Below are 27,628 nucleotides of genomic sequence, written 5' to 3' on the forward strand. Positions count from 1 at the left end.
CTAAAGCTGCTAGTCCATTCAGTTCACACTTGCGTGCTATCCAAGATGCACCACAGAGGGTGAACTAGCTCCGCACTCAGAATTATTAACAGTGTTCTGCAGTGTCATCTGGGGCTTTTCCCTCTGATGTCACCTCGCATTTGGGGGTCACATTTGGGTACGTCCTGCACCACTTGAGATCATACTTCTGTACAAAGCACCATTATTTTTCCCACTGAAGTGGTACCTATTTATCTACTTGAAGGTAACATGCTTTTGAACTGCTAGGTTGGCAGAGGCTGAGGCAAGTGATGTGAGCTCTCTCTGTCATGTGATGCTAGGACTTGAACTGCTAGAACAAAGACTATCTACCAGTTTTTAAGCCACTGAGCCACTGCGCCTTTTTACAAATGAATGGTGATAATGGAATAAACAGTGGTGAGTTGGGGGAAAACTGTGCAACCTTCTGAATGAATGCAACCTAGAAGAAAAAGTTATATTAAGTGATATGAATGGACTAATGGGAACCAAACAAGAAAATGCAGAAAAGTAATTAATAAATATTTTTCAGAAAAAGGTTCATTTTTTTTCAAATATTTGGCTTCAGCATATTTATACATACATATAGCCAAGGAAGGAATCTAAAGCATTATTGATTATAAAAGATTGAATTAGTGAAGAATACCAGAAAGAAGAATTATTTAAAATGGGACAGCCACATCTGAATGTGCTAAAAATGGATTTCGGGGGTGGTGGTGGTGATAGATAATGGAAATGAAGGAAAATAATGTGAAAGAATGACTGAATAAGAATATTAGTTTTGTATGATAAATACTACAAGATAAATTCCAAGAGAGTACAAGAAAAAGCTGTGGAAAGTACTTGAATCAGTGTTTAAAAAATGGCTTTAAAGAATGCTATAAAAGAAAACAAAGGTCAGAGGAAGAAAAAAACGATATTGATGGAAATAAAAACTATATTAGAAGTGGGTGAAAAGGGTTTAAACAAAGGTCTTCAGAAGAGTGTACGCAAATGAACTTATTTGGAAGGAAACTAAAGGGAAAGAATACGGGAGGAGATATTTTAGCAACTTACAAAGAAATGATAGTGATATGTTAAAAAGTGACATTGAAATAAATACTACAAAATGTCAGTGTCCAGGAAATAAGTGTATGAAAATGCAGTGAGAATGTTGAAAAATGGTAAGGCTACAAGGTCGGGAAAGATATCCAGGCATGTGCGAGAGATGTTGTGTCAATTTGATAGGGCACACAGGGCATTGAGGGTCAAAAGAGTGATGGAAGTCATGGGGGATGCTAAGAAATGCCATGGGGGTCAAGTAGAGTCTAGAGGAGGATAGCAAGGGTCAAGAAGGGTGCATGAGAGTGTCATGATGGCCACGGATGGCATGTAAGGAGGTGATGTGGGTTGGATCAGGGAAGGTATATGTGAGTGGTATGGATTGGGGTGGGTGCATAAGAATATACAAGAGGTGTTACATAGGCTGGGGAAGGCACGTGGGCAGAGCAGATGAAGGAAGGTGTATGGGGCCAGCACAGGTCTGGGGAAATACACAGGGAGGTGACATGGATTGAGAAAAACGCATGGAGGTTTCTTCCTCCCTTCTTTCCTTCTTTCCTTTCTAGCAGGTAAGTAAGTGGCTGCAGCTGGGTGGGGGAGAGAGCAATTGTTTGAGAGAAACTGGCCAAGCCTGGGAGAGGAGTCAAATGGGTAATTAGTCTGGAATCCCCATATGGATACAAGAAGGCAAAGGCCGACTCCCTCCTTAAATGCCATTGAACCTTATCTAGTCTAACCCAGGTGCAAACTTTCAGTGTGAGAAAATTCCTATGTATAAGCTTGGGAAATAAAACAGCTAACTGAACTCTTCATGCGTGGATCTGGTTGTTCATGCCTCACAGCGAGTGATTGCAAAAATGCTTGGGAAACTATCATGGAATGTTGAAAATGAAGATCAAATGACCACAGCAGTGGCGTAGAAGCACAGCAGCAGCAACTTCCCCAAATTTCATTCCTTTCGAAGTCATAGGTCCTAGATTTTGGACACATGCTTTAAATTTATTTATACTTAACATTATGTAAAAATTAAAATGTTAAAGAGTTAAAATTTTAGAATTAAAAATTTGAAAAAGTTATAAAAAAAATTGATCAACCAACCCCACAATTGCATGCTCCTTTGGGCTTCCCATGCAAGGCCATAGAGCCATGTTTTAACCCCTTTTCAGAAGATCAGGAGATTGGGGACCTTCTCCAGGGGAAGAATATTCCATAGTGCAGGAGCAACAGCAGAGAAAGCACTCTCCCTAGAGCCTGCCAGCTGGACTTTTTCTGCAGCATACCTTCCCTGACTGACTGGCTGGGAAGTTAGCCCATTTGAAATACCTTGATTCAAAAACTGTGGCCCTATGATGCAGCATTTTGCCTAGCTAAAGGTCATGACAACAAGAATTTTAGCAATATATAGATATTAAATTTGGAGATCACAGAAATAAAAAATAAAAAAGGATCAAATCACACATGCGCAAACCAAATATATAAATATCAATAAAGAATGGAAAGGAAAGACAAAATCAAGAGTCACATTTGGAGAGAATTGATGAGAAGTTTAAAGAATAATCAGGAGTGCGTGAATAAGTTTAAGGGGGTAGACAGAAGCAATAATAATTTGCAAGGGCAGAGAAGAATAGAAAGGCATAGTATTGTAAAAATAGATTTCCTTTTCTCCCATCTTTTGCCTTTAATTTCTTTTGCTTAATAATTCTTACTTTTTCCACATTTTAGGTATGTGTATAATGTGATGGGTATGTAAAAAATAAATCAAATACATGGATATACTGTAAGTAATAAAAATGGAACACACTAATAGTTATTATAGTACTTTTTAATTATCTGATTCCCTGGCCTTTTAAACAAGCAAGACAAGCAGGATTATTAATATAATAACGCTACACAAATTAATTATAACCAAAGTAATTAAAACAATTTAATATCTATATCTAAATATTCTTAATCCTTACTTAGAAAAGCCTTTGTGAATTATACTTACTAAACACAGGAGTATTATTAAATCTCTGAGATACTGGTTGGAAATATTGACTAGTTTCCATTATATTCAAAATGGCTTCTTCATTTATAAGTGCATCCTCTTTATATTTGCTTTCGGACTCTTCTAAAAAATGAACAAGGATTCTAGGTAAGCTGTCAATATTTTTTTACAAATATCACAAGACTATCAACTTATTAAAATGTGCATTTACATTTTCTGAAGATATAATATATTGAGAACATGCTTGTGGTTCAAGAGAATTAAGATATATTCATACCCCATTTTAATAAAATGATCCATAAAGAAGCTTTCTTTTTCTTATCTATTTGTTCTTTTTGTATATACATTTGTTTTCTCTTGCTCAACCGTGTCCAACTCTTGGAGACTGCCCAGACAAGTCCCAGTAGTTTTCCTGGAAAGATTTAGCATTGCCTCTTTTCCAGGATAGAGAAAAAGTGGCTAGTCAAAGTCACCCTGCTGGCTTTGTGCCTATGGTAGGGCTATAACTGACAATATCCTAGTTTCCAGCCTGATATCTTAACCACTACACCAAACTGGCTCTCATTGTATATTACTTATACATACTACATATACATATGTAATACATATTACATACACTCAAATATATGTACTAAATTTCCTTTATCTCCAAATACTAAGTAGCAATACATATGAATTTGTTCCTTTCTTCAGCAAAGTGGAATTAATCAATATATCTTATATATAAATCTTATCAGAATCTGTTGAAAATTAACAATGCTAAAATGTTCCATCTTAATTACCTTCATATTACCATTACCAATATTCCTAGTAACACATGTAGTTATAGCATGTTATATATATACATTGTTTTAAAGTTCATCATAAGCCAAAGTTAAATAGTCAAGATATTTACCAATAAAAAAAAGCATGTTAACATTAAATAGGATTATAGACACTCATGAATAATCACGCAAAGTATATCAACAAATTGTTAATTAAGTACAAAATAAAATACAGATGAGAATGAAGATCAGTCTCTTTAGTGGAAGAGTTTAGTCCTTGTGTTCATTTCAGTATCTTCTTCCATTCTGAATAAACCAGTTCTAATAGATCAAGTCATGTAATGGAGGAAAACAACTGCTGTATTAATAATACTAACCTCTGTGCAGCTCCTTATCACTGTGTACTTCTATCATATTTGCTGGTGAGCATGAAATAACTTTAGGTACCTCAGAATGTAATGTCAATTCAGCAGAGAATTCTTGTGATTCATTATTGCTGTCCATTGAACCAGATGTCCTAATTAATAACAAAAAATATTTAACATGATTGTTGAATCCAGAGGTAATGAGATAAAGATTAACATATAAATTAATACTTACACAGAAAAATCACTTTGTTTGAGTATTTCTTTAAGTCTCTTCTGAAAGATTCTTTCACTTTCTGTGGTGGCCACAAATCCACGATCTTTTTTCATGAAAAAATGTAGGAATTTAGAGTCACTATATTAATATTCTTTCTCCTTAAGAATTGTTGTTCAACATTTTTAACTATAGATAAAGCAATATATCACCTGTAAATTGCCATGCCCATCTAAAAAAAAGAATCTGAATCAACAGAAAAAAATTGAATTTCTCTGACATATCCACAAAACGTGAAGTAATGGTAGCCCTCAACTTATGACTATTACAAATATTTATATATTGTTTTAATATATGATATATATTATTATATTATGAAAGGTTTAATGACCTAAATCACAACACTGCTGAAAAAATGGACATGACTCACGTGCAGCATTTCCACAGACGTGTGATCAAAATTCAGATGTTGGCCACCTACCTGCATTTATGGCCATTGGATGCTTCAGCTCCTCCCTACTCCCTCTCATCTATGCCCTTTTGGCTGCCCTGGACCTGTCTTGCAGGGGTAAACAGTGGTTTGCCATTGCCTTCTTTCTAGGGCTGAATGACTGGCCCAAGTTCATCCAGTTGGCTTTGTGGGAACTAGTCTCCTTATTCTAACTTGAGGCCTTAACTTTTATACTAAACTGGTTGTTAGGAGCAATAATATTGACACAAAATGGTACAAGATTTTGATTTATTTGAGAAAAGTAACAAAATGAAGAAGTGAAGCAAAATATACTCAAATTAGGCAATGAATTTTAGCCACGCGCTTCAGAGTAATTCTTGACAACGTAATCTGTAAGACGTAGGCGGGCAACTAATTTTCCCAAAGGCTATATGACAAATTGGGGCTGTTGCGGAAAGCTAAACCTACAGGGCTCTGAAAGTACAGAGGCATGCATAGACGCACATAGATAAATTGACAAAAAAAATAGCAGCCACCTTCAAAATAAAAGCAATGTGATTGGTAATGCATGCATGGCTTACACTTATTTGTATTTGATTTCTAGTTTCCGATTGAGCTCACATGGGCTGGACAGGGACAGCCAAAAGACCAGATGCGAGGACCATAAAATGCTCCGGTCTGCTGTAAGATACCGTATTTTCCTTTGTATAAGATGCTATTTTTTCCTGCAAACACCCTGTTCAAAAATCAGGTGCATCTTATACAAGTACAGCTTCTTATACACACACAAAAAATGGTAACCTCCGCAGCCCGGGGCATGCCGCCTGGTGCAGTGTCAAGCCCCTGTGGGCTTGCCACTAACAGGAGGGGAGAGAGGGCAAGGTCATTGGATGGCGGGTCCGGAGGCAGCGGATGGGACCAGCAGCATGGATGGCAGCAACAGCCTTTTCACTCCCTCGTACCTGTATGCTGGCTGGGGACCCTGTGGAACGCAGCTGCGAAGCCTTCCTGCTCGATAATAGCAGCAGGCTGAACTTACGGATTTGCTGGCTCAGCTATTCGGCGCTCCGCCAAACAGCTGATCGGCGTGGAGAAACGGCATGGATTTTAAAACCTGCCTTCACTTCCCTTGCCTTGCTGTCATGCCGGTGCTCACGCCGGTTTGTTTACCAGGGTCGGAAGGCTGCTGCTGTGAACTAACTATGCATGCTCATCATGCCGGATGCTGGTTAGGTGGGTGGGGCCGGCTGGGAGGTGTCTATTTAGAGTGCTGGGAGGCGGTTGCTCCCAGCGCTGACTTTGTTTGCTGTAAGCTTGGAACTCGCATGCCAGAGCGTTCTATATAAGGATGCGTCTTATACATGGAAAAATACAGTATTAAACTAATGCATTCTTGAATTTGTAGCATCTTCCAGATGCTAAAAAACATGCAATTTACTTATTTATCAGTTCTTAGATACAACACTTTGCAAATTAGAGCAATGCATTCATATTATTCTAACTTTAAGAAAGAATGCTTTTTCTTCACTATTTCTGCTTTTTTGGACCTAATACTATATTGGTAATAGAAAAAGAAAAGAGAGTTTAAAATAAAATGAAATATAATCCAATGAGAACATATAAAAGCAGCAAGCAAAGAGGGAAGAAATTCAGAAAATGTTATGATGTTATATTACATGATACATTACAATATTTTTATATCCTGCCTTTCTTTTAGGAGTTCCCAATAGCAGCATCCAATCAAAATTAGACACTTTTGTCCAATTCTACCTTGTGAGTTAGGAGGAGTAATCTGTGATGATTCTTTGTTCTTTCGACGCCGCTGTTTCTCATCCTCCCATATTGCTTGTAACCCTGGATTCTGACCAATCTGGTCTGGAACAGTAAAGATGCAGCAGAATCAATGGCAGTGTCAAGCTTATGAAGATATAGCTTTACAAAAGGTTTTCTTGAATAGCAATACTGACAAAAATCTGCCCTCAATCATGCTAATCATGTTAGGCTTATATTTCATCTTTTACCCAGAAGCTCAAGAGATAACAACTGACTAAAGTCACCAATTATGACTTTATAAACTTTAATGGTTGAAGGTGGACTTGACTGGGTACAGTTTAGCACCTTCTCTACTGGCTATCAAACAAGTTATTTAACTTTTTCTAATAAAATATATTATTGCTTAAGGGAATTCAAATATTTTAAGTGAAGGAATTATACACTGAACTGCAGAAATAACAAACCTGCAAATATACCATGTGATCACACAAAGAACAATACTTTACCTTCAATATCCAATCTATTTAAAATATCAGCAGCTACTGCATCCACTTCCAATTCACAGGTACTCTGTGGCTCTATACCTTCCAATATCGAATAGCTGCATTTAAATTAAAGTTTAAAAGAGTGTATTAATATGTTGCATTTTTTTAAAAAAATGTATTATATATAAATGTAAGAATTATATACAAAATTTTATATCAAAATATATAAATAATCACAGATTTACAATAGTTTTAACCTTAGTGCAATTAAAGAATGAGAAGCATTAGATATGTACAAATGATAATTTATTTCCTATTCCACCAGTGCTAAAAGTGAGCATCTCCCAAGCTTGCATTACAACACAAAAGTAAGGGCTAAAGGTATCTGTAAGCCCTGGGGAGCAAGATATAGAAGAAAAAAAGCAGACTGACATCATGTCACAATCAGGTCAATGGAATTCAAGAACAAAATTAAAGAAAGGATTGTTGAATATGAAAAGTCTGATTCTTTATTTACAATGCAGGTACTCTTCAAATGTTGAGGGTCACACTTCTCACAATTCCTGCTAACATGGCTAAAAGCCAAGGAGTGAAGAAGTTGCAATTTCAAACATTTGGAGACTATTAGAAGTGTGTATGCATGCGTGTGTAGATAGGCTGACTATAAGTATTAGAACAAATGTTTAGTTTAGTTACATTGCTGGAAAAATGAGTCAGCAACTATAAAATATATGAGAAAATTGGGTCAAATGTCATAACATTTCAAAATAGTATCAATTATTTAAGAGATCTTCAAGTCCAGGGCAATTCTCCCATTAACACATTCTAAGTAAATAAGAATACATGGGTGCTAGCATGTTCTCAGAAGGCTATCTCTATCCTAGTATATAAAACAAAATAAATTAAAAAATTAAAAAAATAACTTTGATTATAGCCCACTGATTTAGATTTATGGCCCTACTACAACTTTAATTTGATTAAACTACTTAAACCTGCAGCTATATTTAGTACTAATACATGTATGTCGATATCCCATGGGTTAAGATACTTGCTAAAGCAAATATATATCCAGATATGCCAACCTAGGAATCTGATTATCTTCCCACTGATGGGATCTTGTAGCAGATCTTGTCCAATTATCTCCGCAACTTCCAATTTCTTCAAATGCATCACCTATATATAAAACATAGCCAATATGTAGTATTAGAAAACATGCCAGTTTATTTGAATCTTTATATATTAAAAATTTGAAATACTGCTTATTTAACAAAAAGTTTATTATACATAATTTATTGGCAAAACCCTGTAATAAAATAAGCAAGGAATTAAATAGAGTTTAAATTAATCCCCATCTGCATTTTGTTTGCTGAATGTAATTTTATCTAAAAGTCTTTTAAATTGAGAGAACATTGGAAGTGCAAAAGTAGATCTAGGAAATTATCTCATTTTCAGAGAAAATTACGAATTCTTAATGTTCAGGGTTTGAGATGCATGGTAGTAGCTGCCTTTGAGTTCTTCTGTTACAACAGAGTATATGTGACAACATAGCAGCTCAGCATAGATAGCATCATACAGAACTATTAGAATATGTATTCATGATGATGCCTATCTTCTATAAAGAAGCAGCAATCAACAGCCAAATAAAAGCAAAAAACCCCACCTTCCTTATGTTACAGAAGATCCCAAAGGGAATAATCGGAATTATGGCAGGAATGTTAAGAAACATGAGAATGATTTACAAGAATGCAATTTATTCCTATATTCAATGCTTAGCATATTTTATGCAGATGTACTATGACAGGTAGTCCTCGCCTAACAACTGTCTTGTTTAGTGACCATTTCAAGTTAGGATGGCACTGAAAAGATTAACTTTACGACTTGCCCTTGCATTTATGACCATTGCAGCATCCCCATGGTCACGTGATCAAAATTCAGGCATTTTGCAATCAGCAGGCATTTATGACCATTGAAGTGTCCTGCACAAATATGACCAACATTTGTGCACTTCATAGCCAACTGCTGACAAGCAGAGTCAATAGAAAAGTTGGCAGTAAAATTGCAAGTCACAATCATATGATGTCTTGCTTAATGACCATAGGTACTTTACTTGACTGTGCTAGAAGTGGCATCGTAAATCCGGTATGGTCATGTTATTTTTCACTTAATGACTGTGTCACTAAGTGCCAGAGTTTCCAGTTCCAACTGTGGTCATTAAGTGAGGGCTACCTGTAATTCAAAAATATGTCTATCTCTGTGTATTAGAAAATTAATATACTTGTTCATAAACCAATGCTTTAAAATGCATCACTGGCCATATCTGTTATGACTGCATCACAAATCTCTATATAACTGAATTGACCATTCTGGCAGAAGGTTTTTAAGAAATTGGCAATATTCAGGTAAAATATTTATCTTCCAAAAAATTACCTTTTCCCTCACCACAGCACCCTTAGAATTATGTACATCTTCATTTAAATCTAGCTGCAGTATCTATTATGGCAGACTGAGAAACTGAGAAACCTGCAGAAAAGCTCTCTCGTGTAATCAGAAGTGCAATATGAACTGAGGATATATTTATGTTTTTTAAAGCAAGATTGAACAGATTCTAAATCCATTTTTCAGCCAATTTCAGAAACCTATAAAGGGCTCTTCAATATTTGTTTTCCCACTATTAACTTCTGACAGAAGAATGAAATGTGATTTCAGTGATTTCATACATAAAAAAGGTTATTTTGAGAAATCTCTCGACAATAAATGTGGTTGTATCTAAGACCAAAATACAATGAGAATAGAATAGTAATTATGGAAAAACCTATTGCACCTGAAGCATCTATGAGAATACTTTAATAATTATAGACACCAGATGAAGAACTATCCCAAGACACATGTAACAGAAAAACAAACTGCAGATCCGAAAGAAAGGAAACAATAAAATAGGAAATAAAACAATAAATTATAGAAAGGCTCAGCTCTTTCCTCAAATTAGAAGATAGCACTATATAAATGTCTATATAATCTTTCTAAGTAGTACAAAATAGCCACAGTACACTGAAAGTGATAAAGAATAGAGAGTTTCCACATGGAAAATATCAAGGAAGATTGCACACTACAGGAAGAACAGCAGAGCCCAGTCTGACTCCAAACAGAGAAGAAACAACTGCAGGAAGCTTGCTTTATGCTCCTCCGATTTCAATTTTTTCTTCCTTATGCTGTATTTTTATTTGATAAGTCTAGGGATTATATCCTTAAGTTTCTAGAAATCTTTTTCTTTTGAACAGTAGTGTAAATACTTTAAATGAACAAACTCTATACTTTATATGCAGCCAGAGAGCAAGAAATGTTGACTTAGTTCACAAGTCTTAAAAAAAATTACTTGCCACAGTTTCTGAAGCTACGGTATGTTGTTATAATAGGACATGAAAGGAGATAGTAATAAGAATTCTGATTTTCAGGCCTGGAATGTCTCAAATAAGTGGTGTTACAGGATACTGAACATAATGTTCTAAATACGTATCATTTAAGATATTTAAGATATATCATTTAAGATATATTCTTCAATATCTCTTGTAAATTTTAGGTGAGGAACCATGTATCTATGGGTTTTGTTTGAATAAAATTTTCTAAATGTACTCAATTTCAGTTCACTGTCATTGGATTTTCTTAAACTTCAAACATTAAAAGTATTCTTTATTTTCTCTTTCAAATGATAACTATACTCAGGCAGAATTAATATACTGTATCTATCTTTTACATTTATCTATTGTACACTATAGCTGATTAAGTAATCACAATGACTACCGGTAAGTTCAAGAAGTCATATGCTTATTTTTTATGCACGAGGAATTGCTGCTTTGTCATTCATTAGAACAGCAAGAGGGGTATAAAGTAAAAAAAAAAAGCATGGAGAAGTAATACTCAGCCATTATATCTGTAATTTTTTATTCTGAAAGAAGAGAGAGAATCTTGGATTATGCACCCAGCAGATATTAATAGTGAGAAATAGTATGGAACATAAACAATTGATACAAAAGCAACCATTATTTCCATAATTTACAGCTTATTCTAGAGGCTGAATTGTCTGAATACGTTTGAGATAACTTCCATACCTTTTTTCTTTATCTTTCTAAACTTGACTGCAGCCAGATTGATTAAGTTCATTCCATATAAATTATAATCTATAAAGAGCTGAAGGAGGTAGGGAATATGAGCTTCATGAGGTTGGTAAATTTTATTCATTATAGCTCCACCTTGTAGAAGCTCGCATACTCTATAATTAAATAAAAAAATCATCAGTAGTATTTCAACATTATTTTTAAAGTAATATTTAAACATGGGAAAATTATTGAATATAATTTGAATATAGCAGTTTTCTGACATTTGTACAAAGAATTACAGCTACATATATAACATTTTAGATACTAAAAACAAGATTAAATGAACCTAAGCACAAGCGTTTGAGGTATCTACAGATGTCTGTGTCTAGCTGTTCAAAATATTTGTTTTAAGCAAAAAGAAACTGCACTTAACAACCACATCTGGACCCAGATTTTTGGCCTACGTTGTTGCGGTCATTAAGCGACTTACCCTGTAACCTGATTTGATTTTACAACCATTTTTATAACAGTTGCAATCATTAACCAAATCACATGGTCATTAAGCAAATCCAACATACATAATGTTATTTTTTGCTGCAAAATGACAAAAACCGTCGCAAATCACAGTCATGTGGCAGTGGGATGTTGCAACTGGTTGTAAATGAGAGCCAGTTGACAAGCGCCTGAAATGCAATCATGTGTCTACTGGGGTCCTATGTTTGTGGTTGTCATGACTTGAAGGACAAGCTGTGACTTGTGTTGAGTCCATCATAATTAAAGCCATGTTTAATTCAATGCGGAAACAAGAAAAGATGCCTTCTTTGTGACTGAAGCAAAGATTAGTTGGAGCAAAAATAATAAATAAGCTCAAGTTTCACAATAGTGTACATCTTAATAAGTTACAAATTATAGTTACTATTGTAACAGCATTCAGCATTATGGCACTTTTTAAAACTTTTTTTTCTACTGGTCAAGGGTTGCAAGAAGCACAGCAATGATGTTACTGCATTAGTGAAAACAGAATTTTTCAGAGTTCATCCTTTTGGAGATTAAGATTATCTATTAATTATTTTGCTACTGAACATTAGCAAAAACCATCTACCTGGGGAGGAGTGTGGGTAAAATGGAGGCAACAAATTTGGTATCTGTATTATATGTAGGAGCCGTGGTGGTGCAGAGATTAGAATGCAATATTGCAGGCTAATTCTGCCCACACCCAGGAGTTCAATCCTGACCAGCTCAGCCTTCCATCCTTCCAAGGTTGGTAAAATGAGGACCCAGATTGTTGAGGGAAATATGGTGACATTTGTAAACTGCTGTTAAACAATATGGAGTGGTATATAAGTCTAAGTACTATTGCTATCTACAACTCATAGTACTTCTGTGCATACGAATAGTCTTTGACTTACGAGTGCAATTGGGATCAGAATTTTGGTGGCAAGTTGAACAAGTTTTAAGTCAAGGCATCTGCCTGATCACATGATTTTTATGACCGTTTTTACAGTGGTCATTAAGTGGATCACATGGTCATTAGTTGAAATCATAGTTGAACAAATCATGAAACATTTTACAATGGCCAGAAGTGCTTTACAGGTGATAAAGCAGTCTTTCCAAAGCCATCGTAAGTCCAAACTATTGTCGTTAAGTCAAAGATTACCTATACAGATAGACCTCAACTCACAACCATTTGTTCAGCAACCATTCAAAATTATGATGTGTCAGCCCTTCTGACAAAACCAGGTAGGAAATACAACTAGATGAGCTAAATCTACTTTATTGTAAGGCTACATCAATAGAATCCTGAAGGTCTAAAAGGATAAAACTTCATGCCACCATTTCTAACTGTTGATCCATTAGAGAGGATCCTTCCTAATTTCTTTCTCTGACCATTAAGTCACTGGAGCTCCTGCCTCTCTTGTCTAATTGTTTCCCAAGCAGAATCTTTTCACCCCTTTCTCCAACGTCATTCCCACAGTCCATTACATGATGGTGTTGAATGAAGGACTTGTTACTTGTGCCCAAAGTTATGGCCCTTGAAATATCCCTACAGTCAGGTGGAAATGTGGCCATTTGACAGTCTGCCAGCGCCTACAGCCACAGGAGTGTTGCAACTCTCCTCACTCACCTATCTCTCCCTCCATCTCAGCCGCCCATCTTGCTCCCCTGCCCATCAGGCCTAGGAGGCTTCAATCATTCCCTATGCTTCCCTTCCCAGCAGATCCAAGAGGCAGACTCAGTCCACCAAGCCTGGAGTCCTCATTCTGTCCCAATATATCAGCATGTGCAACCAGCATGCACAAAGCATTCAATTTTACTCTTTTTTCTCCAGCTACTGACAGTCATGCCCAGCTTATGCAAGGTTGCCACATACCATTCTCCATTCTCCTGGTGCTTCATAAGCCTCCTTCTCCAAATCATGCAAGGCTTGGAGAAGGGGGCTTCTGAAACATCGCAAGAATGGTGCCTGCTCAGAGAATGGCACTTGGCAGCCTTAGTGAGAAGGCCATGCCTTGCAACAGCCAAGCATATCTGTCAGTAGCTGGAGAAAAATGGTGAAGGTAAGTGGAGTGCTTTTCATGTGCTGGTAGGTCAAAGTGTAGAATGAGATCTTCTGGGAATCAAGAGAAGCAAATGCAGGCCTCTCAGGCTTGTGAGCTGAGGGGCAGGCCAAAGCCTCTAGAGCAGGGGTGTCAAACTACCGGCCCATGGGCAGGACACATCACGTGGAAGCTGTGCCCACCCTATTGCCGGCAATGGCAAAACCGGCCCGATACGTTGCACGTCACGTAACGTCGCTAGTTTGATATGCCTGCTCTAGAGCAAGGGTGTCAAACTCAATTTCACTGAGGGCCCCATCAGCATTGCAGTTGCCCTCAGGGGGCTGGGTGGGTCTGGCCAGGGTGGGTGCGGCCTAGTGGGTAGGTGTGGCCAGCTCTACATCGTTCGCGTCAAGGGTGCCTGTGGGGGCCTGGGCAGGAGTGGGATAGATCTGAAGGTCTCTGGTAGAAGGGGGACCGGGGCAAGTGCCAAGGAATGGTCCACTGGAGGAGCCTCACTATTCCTCTCAGGCCATGTGGGAGGGGGCTTATGGAGCTAAGACTGAATGTGTTTCAGCATAGATGGCCACCACAAAATTGTACATTGGCTCCCGGCTGGCCTGGGCCAGGGCCAAGGCAGAGGGGGCCGTTCCCTCATTGTTTCCAGGATGGCTTCGCGGGCCACATGAAACCACTTCACGGGCCACATCCAGCCCCCGGGCCTTGTGTCTGACATGTCTGCTCTAGAGCTAGTGGGCCAGGGAGTATAGAGAGCAGACCTGGTGGGCTGAGGCCTCATAATCAATTAAAGTCACAGAGTTTAGCTGGTAGTTGCAGTTATCGCTTTTTAGGTACACTGTGGGGAAGGTGGGAGGGGAAAAAAAAGGTCAGCCATACACTGTGAAGATAGTAAATGAGAGTACAAAGTTACTTTCAAAGAGTACAAAGTTACAATTTCATCAATTTTGTAACTGCAAGTACTATTGTCAGAGGCAATTGCTAACAAAAGACTGTCTGTATAAAAAGATATACCATGGAAGTACTAACAAAAGAAATATTTACCTTTTTACCATAGCAGGATTGTAAAGATAGATCTTCATAAACTGCCTTTCTTTTTCATGATATCCATAAAAAGGCCTGGAAAACAAAAATGCAGTATGATATTATATTCTGGTTTGACCTGCTCCAAATAATCACTTTGATGAAATGGATCCACATGTCTTAAATAACCATCAGCGGAGTAATAGGAACCTTGCCCATCACAGCCCAATCTGGCACTGAGATTCACTTGTACATATTATTTATAGGAGAGATTTCTTTATTGCAAGTCAAATATGAAATAACATAGAATGGATGATCAATTATTCCATTTCTCAGAAAACAGTTTGACTGCATATTATTTTTCAATCTGAAGTGAGTACTACTAGTTAATGATCCAAAATAAAGCTTTTTATAGTGCTGCACAAGTGAGAAGACATCATTCCGACACTTAGATGATCTCTTTACCCTTTGAAACTCCAAAAGTTTAAGACAGAACATGGATTAGTTAGCTATTACATTGCCATGGTACAAGAATACTGTCATACACAGCTGTGCTAATGGCCCACCCCAAGGTCTTTATTTTGGAACACTGTGGCAGCTAGATCAACACACTTTTTTATTGCCTTTCCAAAATACAGATGACGGGATACTTTTTTGCTTATTGTGCAGCTAAAGACAATTGCATAGCAGCCCTGATAATAAAGTAGGGAATGGCAACATATTTTTTTTACTTGAATCCAAATTATAAATTAAGGCTTTTAGAATAAATCTACACATTAATTCCCAAGACTATTCACGTGCAAATTGAAACAAATGATCAAGTATGGCATAGTATGGTAACGCCATAAATAACAGTCCTGCCAATTCCTACATTTGAAGCAATTTGAAATTTCTACCCACATTTACCTTGCCTTACAAAATAAATATTTCTAGTTTTACATACTGTTTCATAAATGTATAAATTTAATAACATTCTTCCAAAATTATCCCATCTGAACTGTTGATCAACTCTGACAACAGAAATCAACGTATTCTTTACATCAGCGGTTCTCAACTGTGGGTCGCGACCCCATTTGGGGTCGAACGACCATTTCACGGGGTCGCCAAACAACGCAGTCCACCATTTTTTCCCCCTTTTCCTTACCTGTGTTACTCCCTCTTATTCTATTGGCTTTTAAAAGCCAATAGAATAGACTCTATTCAAGAGACTCTATTCCACTGGCGTTCGAAAGCCAATAGAATCTATTGGCTTTTGAAAGCCAATGAATAGACTCTCTTGAATAGAGTCTAATTCTATTGGCTTTCAAAAGCCAATAGGAATTGTCCAGGCTGTCTCTGCCCTGATGAGCCTGCCAAAAGTCCCAGTCTGCAAACGGTGCTGCAAGTTGTCTGCAGCTAAGGCGAGCTTTCTGGACGTTTCCACCCCTTCCTGCTGAGCAACTACTAAATGTAAGTAAAAGAGGGCCAGGGGTGAGAGGTGGGAGGCCGGCGGGCGCAGGGAGGGTTGCCGGCGCACGTGGGGCCCGGCTGGTGCCTTACCTCCCTTGGGCTGGGCCAGCTGGTGGCCCAGCCAGTGGTCGCCCTGCGCCCTCGCGTGCCATGGCCGCCCAGGAGCGCCTGGGCCTGCCTGCCGCTGCACCGAATGTGTGGTGGCCAAGGTAAGGCTAGCGGGGCAGCGGCGGGCGCAGGGAGGGTTGCTGGTGCGCATGGGGCCCGGGGGGTGCCTTACCTCCCTTGGGCTGGGCCTACTGGTGGCCCAGCCGGTGACTGCCCTGCGCCCTCGCTGCCGCGTGCCATGGCCGCCCAGGAGTGCCTGGGCCTGCCTGCCACTGCACTGAACGTGCGGTGGCCAAGGTAAGGCTAGTGGGGCAGCAGCGGGCGCAGGGAGGGTTGCTGGCACATGTGGGGCCTGGCGGGTGGCTTACCTCCCTTGGCCTGGGCCAGCTGGTGGCCCAGCCGGTGGTCAGCCTGCGCCGTCGCTGCACTTGCCAGCTACACCTCAGCCAGCGCAGGGGGAAGCACCATGCATGCGCGGTGCTCCCGAGCCGAGGTGGTTGCTGGGCAACAGCCTGCGTGCACCCTCGGCCTGCCCAGCGTGCGCTCCAGCCGCAGGAGGCGGAGCGTGCGCGCCTCCTCCTGCCCCGCCCATAGGGAAATACAGGTAGTCCTCGACTTACGACCACATGGTTGGGGGTCGCGGCATTAGGAAGGTTGAGAACCATTGCTTTACAGCAACTATGGAAAGGTGGAAGTATAAAGTGCAGTCTCATTTAAGAGTTAAGAGGCCTTTAACTATAACTTAGAACCACTATTAAACTACATGATTAAGAAACATAATTTATTTCTCCATTAAGAAATATGAGATATCTTCACTAATGTAAGGGCTGGGGAAGAAGGGAAAAAGTTGTAATACCAGCTACCTTTAACATTGGCAGGAAACACCAACCAAAATCACTGTCTAATCCTTCCATAATGTCTTGGCAAAAATAGATGAAAAATATTTGTTCTACTAATTGGTTTTTCACAATTTCTTTCAACTGCTCAACCATTATATCTGCCAAGCCCTAACTGACCTTGTCTGGATTTAAAAACTAAGCAGGAATATAAGAACTATTAGCTACATCAGGAAGCTGAAGAACATCTTGGAAGAAGGCAATGACAAACTACAATATTTCTATAATATTACAAAACTAAACTCTATCCATAAAATCACCAGGCATGAGAGGCTCAACTTCAAGAAAGTTTTATTTTTCTTCAATTGTGCAGTTCTTACACACTGGTATCACAAGAAACACACAAGAAAGGAGATGAACCACCCTATAAACTATTCATCTCATAATCTCAGAGAGAAGGGATCAAGACATGAATCAAGGAGTGTACATAAGCTGCTTTTTTTTTTTTTTTGCATAAAGGACAAATAGCTTTAATCAGAACTTTCTTTCAAAACAAAACTCAAATGTCCAAAGTGCTCCATATTCCAGACTGAACAAAGCTTCAAACATTTAAAATATTTTGCTACAAGGAACAATTAGAACACAAAAGGTACAGGTACTCCCTGGTTTTTTTTATTCTAGGGCAGGGGTATCAAACTCAATTTCACTGAGGGCTGCATCAGCATTGTGGTTGCCCTCAGGGGGCCGGGTGGGTGCGGCCTACTAGGTGGGTGTGGATGGAGTGGGTGTGGCCTACTGGGTGGGTGTGGCCAGCTCTACATCGTTCGTGTCAAGGGTGCCTGTAGGTGCCTGGGCAGGAGTGGGATAGATCTGAGGGTCTCTGGCAGAAGGGGGTGAGACCGAGGCAAGTGCCAAGGAATGGTCCACTGGAGGAGCCTCACTGTTCCTCTCAGGCCATGTGGGGGGGGGGCTTATGGAGCTAAAACTAAATTTGTTTCAGCATAGATGGCCACCACCAAATTGTACACTGGCTTCCAGCTGGCCTGGGCCAGGGCCAAGGAAGAGGGGGCCGGTCCCTCACTGTTTCCAGGATGGTTTCGTGGGCCACATGAAACCACTTCGCGGGCCGCATCCGGTCCCCGGGCCTTGTGTTTGACATGTCTGTTCTACGGTTACAAGAGTAGGTAACAGTGATGAATTGGGTAATTCAATTGCCTATTACAGGGGTCTTCAAACTTGGCAACTTTAAGACTTGTGGACTTCAACTCCCAGAATTCCTCAGCCAGGTACGCTGGCTGAGGAATTCTGGGAGTTGAAGTCCACAAGTCATAAAAGGGCCAAGTTTGAAGACCCCTGGCCTATTACATACAGTATGCCTTGTCCTAAGAATAATTGAGTTAAACTTTGAAAACTTTAAATTTTTAAAAAAGTTATCATCCTCACCAGTTATCATCAGAAACAACAGGATCAATTAATTAAATGTGTCTCTACATAATCAATTCTAGAAACACAATAGAAAATGACACAGCATAATTCAGAGCACAAAAATTAGTAAAAAGTAGACTTTATGGCTATTGGTCTGAAGCCTCTTTCTCTTAGTAATGCCCAGCATAGTATATATCTGTATTTGGCAATCTGCAGGCAATACACAATAAAAGCAATGCAGTTTTTATATTTGGTATGTATTGTGAAACATAGTAGGAATGTACAGATTGCATACATTAAATGCTCAAACAAAAGCAAAATGATCTTTGCACTTTGAGTTACAACCTGAAATTTAATCACCAATGCTGGTTACAACAGCAAACTTTACATTTGCATAACCACACTCAACACAAAATAACCCATAATGAACTTTTTTTGGTGGAAGAAGTTGTAAACAATAAATTGATTCAGTGGCTCCACTGTTTATAATCTGATATTGCCTCTTAGCCTTTTATTGAACTTATTAAATGTTTTTAAAATTGTTTTGCATGCCACTAGAGTCGTGCTATGTGAGATGGGTATGTGTATAAATATAATCAATCAAATTTATCCAATAAAGAGAAGGTAAAAGAGGTCTTTACCAGAATTTGGGCTTGGGATCAATCATCTGGCATGCAAATTGAATACCCTGTCTCATCCATGCCAGTTGATGAATAGGACCCAGCAAACAGAGTCTATATCTAACAATATGATTTTAAAGAATGCAAGAAAGCAAAATGGCTGTCTGAGGAAGCTTTGCAAATAGCTGAGGAAAGAAGGGAAGCAAAAGGCAAGGGAGAAAGAGAAAGATACAACCAATTGAATGCAGAATTCCAGAGAGTAGCTAGAAGAGATAAGAATGCCTTCTTAAATGAACAGTGCAAAGAAATAGAAGAAAACAACAGAATAGGGAGGACCAGAGATCTCTTCAAGAAAATTGGAGATATGAAGGGAACGTTTCATGCAAAGATGGGCACGATAAAGGACCAAAATGGCAGGGACCTAACAGAGGCAGAAGAGATTAAGAAGAGATGGCAAAACTACACAGAAGAACTATACAAGAATGAGCTTAACGTCCCAGATAACCACAAAGAGATGGTCACTGATCTCGAACCAGACATCCTAGAATGTGAAGTGAAATGGACCTTAGAAAATCTGAACAACAACAAAGCTAGTGGAAGTGACAGTATTCCAGCTGAGCTATTCAAAATCTTAAAAGATGATGCAGTAAAAGTGCTACACTCAATTTGCCAGCAAATTTGGAAAACTCAACAGTGGCCACAGGATTGGAAAAGGTCAGTTTACATTCCAATTCCAAAGAAAGGCAATACCAAAGAATGTTCAAACTATCGCACCATTGCACTCATTTCACATGCTAGTAAAGTTATGCTTAAAATCCTACAAGCTAAACTCCAGCAGTATGTGGATCGAGAACTACCAGAAGTACAGGCAGGATTTTGAAGAGGCAGAGGAACTAGAGATCAAATTGCCAACATACACTGGATCATGGAGAAAGCTAGGGAGTTCCAGAAAAAAATCTACTTCTGCTTCATTGACTATGCAAAAGCCTTTGATTGTGTGGATCACAACAAATTGTGGCAAGTTCTTAAAGAGATGGGAGTACCAGACCATCTCATTTGTCTCCTGAGAAACCTATATGAGGGTCAAGAAGCAACAGTGAGAACCGAACACGGAACCACTGATTGGTTCAAAATTGGAAAAGGAGTCCGGCAAGGCTGTATACTGTCGCCCTGCCTATTTAACTTATATGCAGAGCACATCATGAGAAAGGAAGGGCTAGATGAATCAAAAGTTGGAATTAAGATTGCCGGGAGAAATATCAACAACCTAAGATATGCAGATGATACCACTCTAATGGCAGAACGTGAAGAGGAACTAAAGAGCCTCTTGATGCGGGTGAAGAAGGAGAGTGCAAAAGTTGGCTTGAAACTCAACATTAAGAAAACCAAAATCATGGCATCCGGCCCTCTCAATTCCTGGCAAATAGATGGGGAAGAATTGGAGGTAGTGACAGATTTTATCTTCCTGGGCTCCAAGATCACCACAGATGGGGACTGCAGCCAAGAAATTAAAAGACGCTTGCTCCTGGGGAGGAAAGCTATGGCAAATCTAGACAGCATACTAAAAAGCAGAGACATCACCCTGCCAACAAAAGTGCGTATAGTCCAGGCCATGGTTTTCCCAGTTGCAATGTATGTCTGTGAAAGTTGGACCATAAGAAAGGCTGAGCGCAAAAGAATTGAGGCCTTTGAACTATGGTGCTGGAGAAGACTCCTGCGAGTCCATTGGACTGCAAGGCGTTCAAACCGGTCAGTCCTAGAAGAGATCAACCCCGACTGCTCTTTAGAAGGCCAGATCCTGAAGTTGAAACTCAAGTACTTTGGCCACCTAATGAGAAGGAAGGATTCACTGGCGAAGGGCCTAATGCTGGGAAAGATTGAGGGCAATAGAAGAAGGGGACGACAGAGAATGAGATGGCTGGATGGAGTCACTGAAGCAGTAGGTGTGAACTTAAATGGACTCCAGAAAGTGGTAGAGGATAGGAAGACCTGGAGGAACGTTGTCCATAGGGTCGTGATGGGTCGGACACGACTTCGCAATTAACAACAACAACATGATTTTAAAAAATTGCTTCTTCTACCTCATGCCTCTCCCATGACCTCTCTCACCACTAGTATTGACCCATGGCATCAAGGGTAGAATCAGGAAACAGATTAAAAACTATGCTGGTGACAGGCCTTGAACCTCTTGGAACATGTGAAACACTTCACAAAGCAGCTCAATTTTGTTGTGAGCTTGGAACAAAACCAATGTGCTGATTCCAAGATTAGGCCAAACTTGCAAAATGTGTGCACATTATTGTGAGGTTAAAATCTTGTAACTGCTTTTCAGGTCTGGCATATTTGCATATCTCTATCACACAGCAGTTAAATTATTGCACATGTATTATTGGTTATGTGGCACTTCAGAAATGATTCAGGAAATACGTTTTAGAGCACATGACAGCATGAAAAAAACTAATCTGCAACTCTTGAAAGCAGACATACCTTTTCTCAGGATTATATGGCTGGTCTTTGCAACTACATTTGTGCCCCTCTGTGCTCCAAAATATATTTTCAGAATCAACTCTGAAGTATTGCACAGTCCTAATACATATCCTAATACATATGTTAATTTTACTCATTAGTACACAGACATTACTAGTTCAAGTTGTGGAGGAATGTGCATTCAAATTCCCATCTTGCAATGATGGATTTCTTAGTTACTATCTTTTCTTCTAAGTTTTAGAGATCTAAGAGGCTCAAATTCTGATAAGCATACCAATGCAAAATGACATTCACCACTTTTCCTCTGTATTTTAATTATAATCTTTCAGCTATTGTCTTTCCTACTCCCTCTCCACTTCTAAAATCCTCCATTTAAAAACAAGGGCAAAAAGAAATAATTATAATGATAGTTTAGTCAGTTACTGCTTTTAAAAATATTAAATAATGCTGAAAATCCAACCTATACTGAAAAACTCTGTAGCCAACTTTGTTAGAAAAAAAAGTAACAGACTTGGTTCTCTATGAAAATTAAAAGGTAGGTATGGCTACAGTAAATAGAATATCAGTTTAAATATTATGAAGAGAGCAGGAATCTGTTTTGTGTATACAGATACAAATAATAGACAACCCATGACCCTGAGACATGCTTTCAGAGATATTTCCTTATTTAATAACAGAATGACCACGAGAAGGCAAAAAATTAGTGGGAGCTATTTCTGACTTCCAGCCGGCTTCCCCCATTGACTTTACTGGCAGTGTCAGAAATCACAATCATGTGACTGTGGCGGCACAGCACATAGTACTATTGTAGCCACACTTTTGCCATTACAAAAGGTCTGGAGATTCTTGACATTTCAATCTGATGAGAACAATTTTGGGTGCATTCTTTAAGTTAGGGTTTGAGGTACCTCAATTCAAAAATTGTTGCCTTATGATGCACCATTCTGTCCAATTGAAAGTTACAGACAAACAGGAAGAAGAGTTTTAGTAGTACATAGATTAACCCTTTGAAGATTCTCAAAAATAATTTTATAATTTAATTGTGTTTAAAAAATAAATCAATACTTACATTCCATATACTAGTGACACTTTAAACACATGCTGAACAGAAGAAGATGGATTTCCTAAAGTAACATTGAGTGCCCGGTCAATGCTGAATGCCAAACTACGCAGATAATGATCTGGCAAATGTCCATAACCATCATATGGCACATACAAGTAAGGGAAAATACCATGTAAATGGAGACAGGTTTTCTGGCCTGAAGAAGAAACAAATTGTTCACAATTATTATGAAAATTAAGAAAGTCATCACTTTCAAATAAGTGCTAAAATGAGGTATGAAATATACACATAAAAATATACTATTTATTTATGCTATATTACAGACTGCAGTTATTTATCCTTTACAAACGATTCCAAAGAGGTATAGCACAGTAGTTTTCTGATATTTATTAAAGCAGTTCCTTTATTTTAAAAAAAATTAAGACTGCTTTAAGGACCCTATTGAAATGCAATTCTTTTAAAAGTCCTCAGGCTCAAAAGATGCCTCAAAAAGAGAGACTTCTTTAATAAATAGCAGAGAAGTATTACACTTGTTAGTAATGTAGAATGTCACTAACTACTATTTATTAAAGAAGCCTCTCTTTTTGCCAGTGTATATGATATACTTTGCTTTCCATAATATAATGTTAAAATTGTATTATTAAATTAAATAATTAAAAGTACTCAGTTTCTTAAAACAGCATGTATAAAGATATTTTATTTATTTATGATATCTGCATCCCCCCTATTCCCATAGGTTCTGGGTAAGTGATAAGTGTAAACAGATACAATACCTCCCCGAACCACCATAGACACACAAATACCGAGAGAAATCCAATGACAAAATACATTATTGACTATATTATTATTAAAGTAAATATAATAGAACTTTATTTTTAAAAGATTTCTAACAATAAAAATATACAATAATTAATCTGAACAGATCAACCCAGTAGATCAATATATTTAACCTTGTAGCAAAAATTTAACAAGACAAATAATGGTCTTTTTATGCCAAATGGAAAAAAATATTACTGTTATAACAAATCAGCATAGAAACTTCAAATTAGTACTGTGAGATGAAAAGAAATTAGAAATCTAAATTTTGCATTAATCTACTTTGCTTGGAAAAAATAAGATTTTGTGGGGTTTTGCTGTCTTCATTGTTTTTAACTCTTTTTACTACGGTATTATATTTACAACATAGATAAAACTATAAGTTCCTGTCACAATAAAATTTCAACTGAACAGATCAGCTGGAAGAAATAATATCTATTAAACAGATGCAGATGCTTATTAAATGCAAATTCACGTAGTTTACTTAAAATATATGTGATTTATGTAACTACGCATTCTGCATAATTATACAAAAGTTACATACAGTACATTATATAAAGTGTCAAGACCACTTCATCTGCCATTTTCACTATTTGGGGACTAACTTCAAAATCAAACTTACCACTTGTATCCAAAGTCCACTGAACAAATGTCCATAAAATTGAAGTTTTATTGAACTATATCCAATTATTATCAGAGCATATGCTATCTGCTAGTATTCAATACATAGAAATATCACTTAGGGTGCTTTTACTTCAGGGAACTACTGTATTTCCTGTCCTTTTTTCAACAGATAAACTTTCATGGTTAGGGTTGTATTAAAGTATTCATCCTGTGTACAATTTACAAACCAGTATTACAATATAAGGTACTAAATCATTACTGAAATTTAATTAACTCAGAATATAATAACTTAAAATCAGATTAAAATTTTATATAAAAAAAACAGGGACCACACATATCCTCTCTTAGACGATCATAAAATAAATAGGGAGGACTGAAAATCAGGGGTCCCCAACCCCCAGGCTACAGCCCACTACTGGGCTGTGAGCTGTTCAAAACCGGGCCGCCCAAGCAGTAATAAGCATATGTGCGTGCACAAATACACTTGCATAAGCAGCAAATGGAGCTGTGCACAGCAAGCTGTGAAAAACTTCTTACTATGGTTAGTAAACCATCAGGAGATGCAACAGTGAATGTTGGTCTGATGTGTTCGATAAAGATCTGATATAATATGGCCATTTGTGCAGTTTAATTAGAATCTTTTTACTAACATAATTCAGATGAAACACTAATCACAATAAGCAGGATTATGGGTAGTTCTAAAGGGTTCCTAAACTTTCTCTAATCACTGCAGATATAAGCTTAAGTTTACTGTTTTAATATTGAATCTATGCCACTAACTTCTGCTTTGGAACATTTTATGGGAAAGCTGCCTAGTTTACAGTGCCTGGACAGTTCATTTCTGACCAAAAGGAATTAAACTTTTAAGACAATTGGAATGAATATATGTCCTGGTACAAGTGAAAAGCTAGGATTTTTCTTTTTAAGGTTTAATGTGTAATTGCCATGCTGGAAAACAATATTTTCTTCATGTTATTGCATTCTCACTGCCAGCGGGCAAAGATAACTATGACTTACAAATCAATATCTGAGTCCAATTAAAAGTACCTGGTGTTAACCTATCAACTCTTATATAGCTCAATTCCAATTTATCTTCAGGATAAACCATTCTGAGCAGAATCTGCCTGTCCTATGCAGTCATAAGAAGATGCTTAGGTCCTAACCTCATAAAAAATTAAGGGGGAGGAGTCCAAGTGACATATATTTTCAGTGGTGGTACCAACATCTGCCTACCACCTATGGCTTATTTAGCTCCCACCTTGCTGGCATTCCTGAAAGCAATAAAGAGTAGTGCAGTCTCAGGCCCTAACAAAAACTACAGGTAGTCCTCAACGTACGACCACAATTGAGCCCAAAATTTATGTAGCTAAGTGAGAAATTTGTTAAGTGAGTTTTACCCCATTTTACGACTCTTCTTGCCACATTTGTTAAGCGTATCATTGCAATTGTTAAATTAGTAATATGTTTGCCCATTGACTTTCCTTGTCAGAAGATTGCAAAAGGTGATCACATGACCCCGGGACACTGCCATCGTCATAAATGTGAGTCAGCTGTCAATCATCCAAATGTAAATCATGTGATCATGGGGATACTGCAATGATCATAAGTGAAAAATGGCCATAAGTCACTTTTTTCAGTGTCGTTATAACTTTGGTCACTAAGCGAACTGCTGTTGTTAAGTCGAGGACTACCTGTATTTAATGATCCACTGCATCAGTTTGGTAAAAACAATAATGTATACTAGTTACCTGCATCTATCGTACCTTAAATTCTATTCTAATTGCAACTCATCTACCAGTCATTCTCCTTTAACAACCACTTGTTCAGCAACAATTTGAAGTTATGACAGCACTGAACAAGGGGATTTACAACTGGTCCTTGTAGATGCAGCTACTGCAGCATCCTCAGTCACATGATTGCAATTCCAGCTTGCAATTATGATAGCTGCAGCATCCTGCAGTCATGTGATTGCCCTTTATAAGGTTCAACGGGCAGTAATTTCTCTGCCTTTTATTAATCTGGGGAAATTTTTACTGACAATAAGCTCCTCTTACCTGAAAGAGATCACTTTCAATTTAAGTGAAACATCTATGTCAGGGGTGTCAAATTGCCGGCCCACGGCCGGACGCACCACGCGGAACCTGCGCCCATCTCATTGCCGGCAATGGCAAAAGTCCCAATATGTTGCGTGATGTCATGTGATGTCGCAAATTTGACGTGTCTGATCTATGTGATTATTGTGTATTAAATATATGTGAGAAAATTTAAACATTAAGATATGTAAGGTAAGATGCTTACCTTAAACCAAATAGTACTGCATTTTCTTGTGTTATCTGTTTCCTAATATCAAGGGATCATTCTTTCCCCCAGCAAACAATTATAACTGTATTCCAAAGGGAAGACAATTCCTAGTAAATACTGATAATTTTGATTCTCCTCTAGACTCCAATTCAAGAGTATTTCATTTGTGCACAACCATAATGTACTGAGAATCTCTAAATCTTTTGTTTTAAAGCTCTCATATAGTCAAGCAAGAAAAGTAAAATTAACATTAGGAAATTTATAAATGAAAGGCTACACCATAGCAATAAAACCACACTTGATAAAGCTACTGGGCATTTAGCTACAAAGAATTTTATAAGTTCCTCACTCTGCTTTAGGTAATCTGGCCTGTTTAGATGTTTGTCATGTACACCAGGGGTCTCCCACCTCCAGACTGGTACCGGGCAGCGGCCAGTTAGGAACTGGGCTGTGCAGCTGGAGGCATGCAGCGAGTCTACAAGGATCTGTGCAGGGGCAGGAGAGTGGCAGGGCAGAAGCTGGCTTGCTCAGTTCAAAGGTTCTCCAGCGGCTGCGCTTGCAACTAGCTTGCAACATCTGAGCTCAGTGTCCTTCCTCCTCCTGCTTCTTATGTTCTCTCTTCTTCTGCCTCCTCCTCCTCTTCCTGCTTCCTCTCCCTCCTGCTACTTTTTCTTCCTCCTCCACTTCTTCCTCACTTTCCTCCTTTTCTCCCTCCCACACCCCAGTTGGGCTTGTGCTCCCATCGCGCAAGTCTCCAAATTTGCAAGGCAAGCACGCGCCAACCCAGCTTGCAACCGGGGACTTCCCCAAAACCTCATTGGAGGGGGATCCCCCCCATATATGTCTTTGTGAGGGTGCTTTCTCAAGGTGCAAATAGGGGCAAGGAGAAGCTACCTTTCACTTTAAACACTGCGTCTTCAAGGGAATCTCTCTCTCTCGTTTGCACCTTTTCCAAGGCTGCTGGGCTTGCGCAGTGCCCTCCCTCCCTCTCTCTTTGAATGGCTTTCTCAGCACTCCCTCAACCTGCTGAATCTTTGGTTTGCTTTGCTGGAAGGCTGAATTTAGGATTGCCTCTTTTCCTTCCCACTTTCTTAGAAGCAGAAAGTCACTGGTTTAATCTAATATAATG

The 27,628-nt window shown here is 38.5% G+C and overlaps 1 protein-coding gene across 2 annotated transcripts in view; it reads right to left on the reverse strand.

Annotated features, from left to right (window-relative positions):
* REV3L (REV3 like, DNA directed polymerase zeta catalytic subunit) overlaps window positions 1-27,628 on the reverse strand; it is a 76,642-nt gene that overhangs the window by 39,460 nt on the left and 9,554 nt on the right. For both annotated transcript variants that reach the window (XM_039351204.1, XM_039351203.1), the window contains exons 2-10: window positions 22,765-22,954; window positions 14,792-14,866; window positions 11,205-11,365; window positions 8,181-8,271; window positions 7,120-7,214; window positions 6,611-6,715; window positions 4,411-4,495; window positions 4,188-4,327; window positions 3,047-3,169 (exon numbers count right to left, since the gene is read on the reverse strand). In XM_039351204.1, the coding sequence (XP_039207138.1) occupies window positions 3,047-3,169; window positions 4,188-4,327; window positions 4,411-4,495; window positions 6,611-6,715; window positions 7,120-7,214; window positions 8,181-8,271; window positions 11,205-11,365; window positions 14,792-14,866; window positions 22,765-22,954 (1,065 nt within the window). The remainder of the gene's footprint in view (window positions 1-3,046; window positions 3,170-4,187; window positions 4,328-4,410; window positions 4,496-6,610; window positions 6,716-7,119; window positions 7,215-8,180; window positions 8,272-11,204; window positions 11,366-14,791; window positions 14,867-22,764; window positions 22,955-27,628) is intronic.

This window comes from Crotalus tigris, unplaced genomic scaffold (genome assembly GCF_016545835.1).
Source record: "Crotalus tigris isolate CLP2741 ecotype Arizona unplaced genomic scaffold, ASM1654583v1 scf7180000018371.15429387391:27106975, whole genome shotgun sequence".
Classification (NCBI taxonomy): domain Eukaryota; kingdom Metazoa; phylum Chordata; class Lepidosauria; order Squamata; family Viperidae; genus Crotalus; species Crotalus tigris.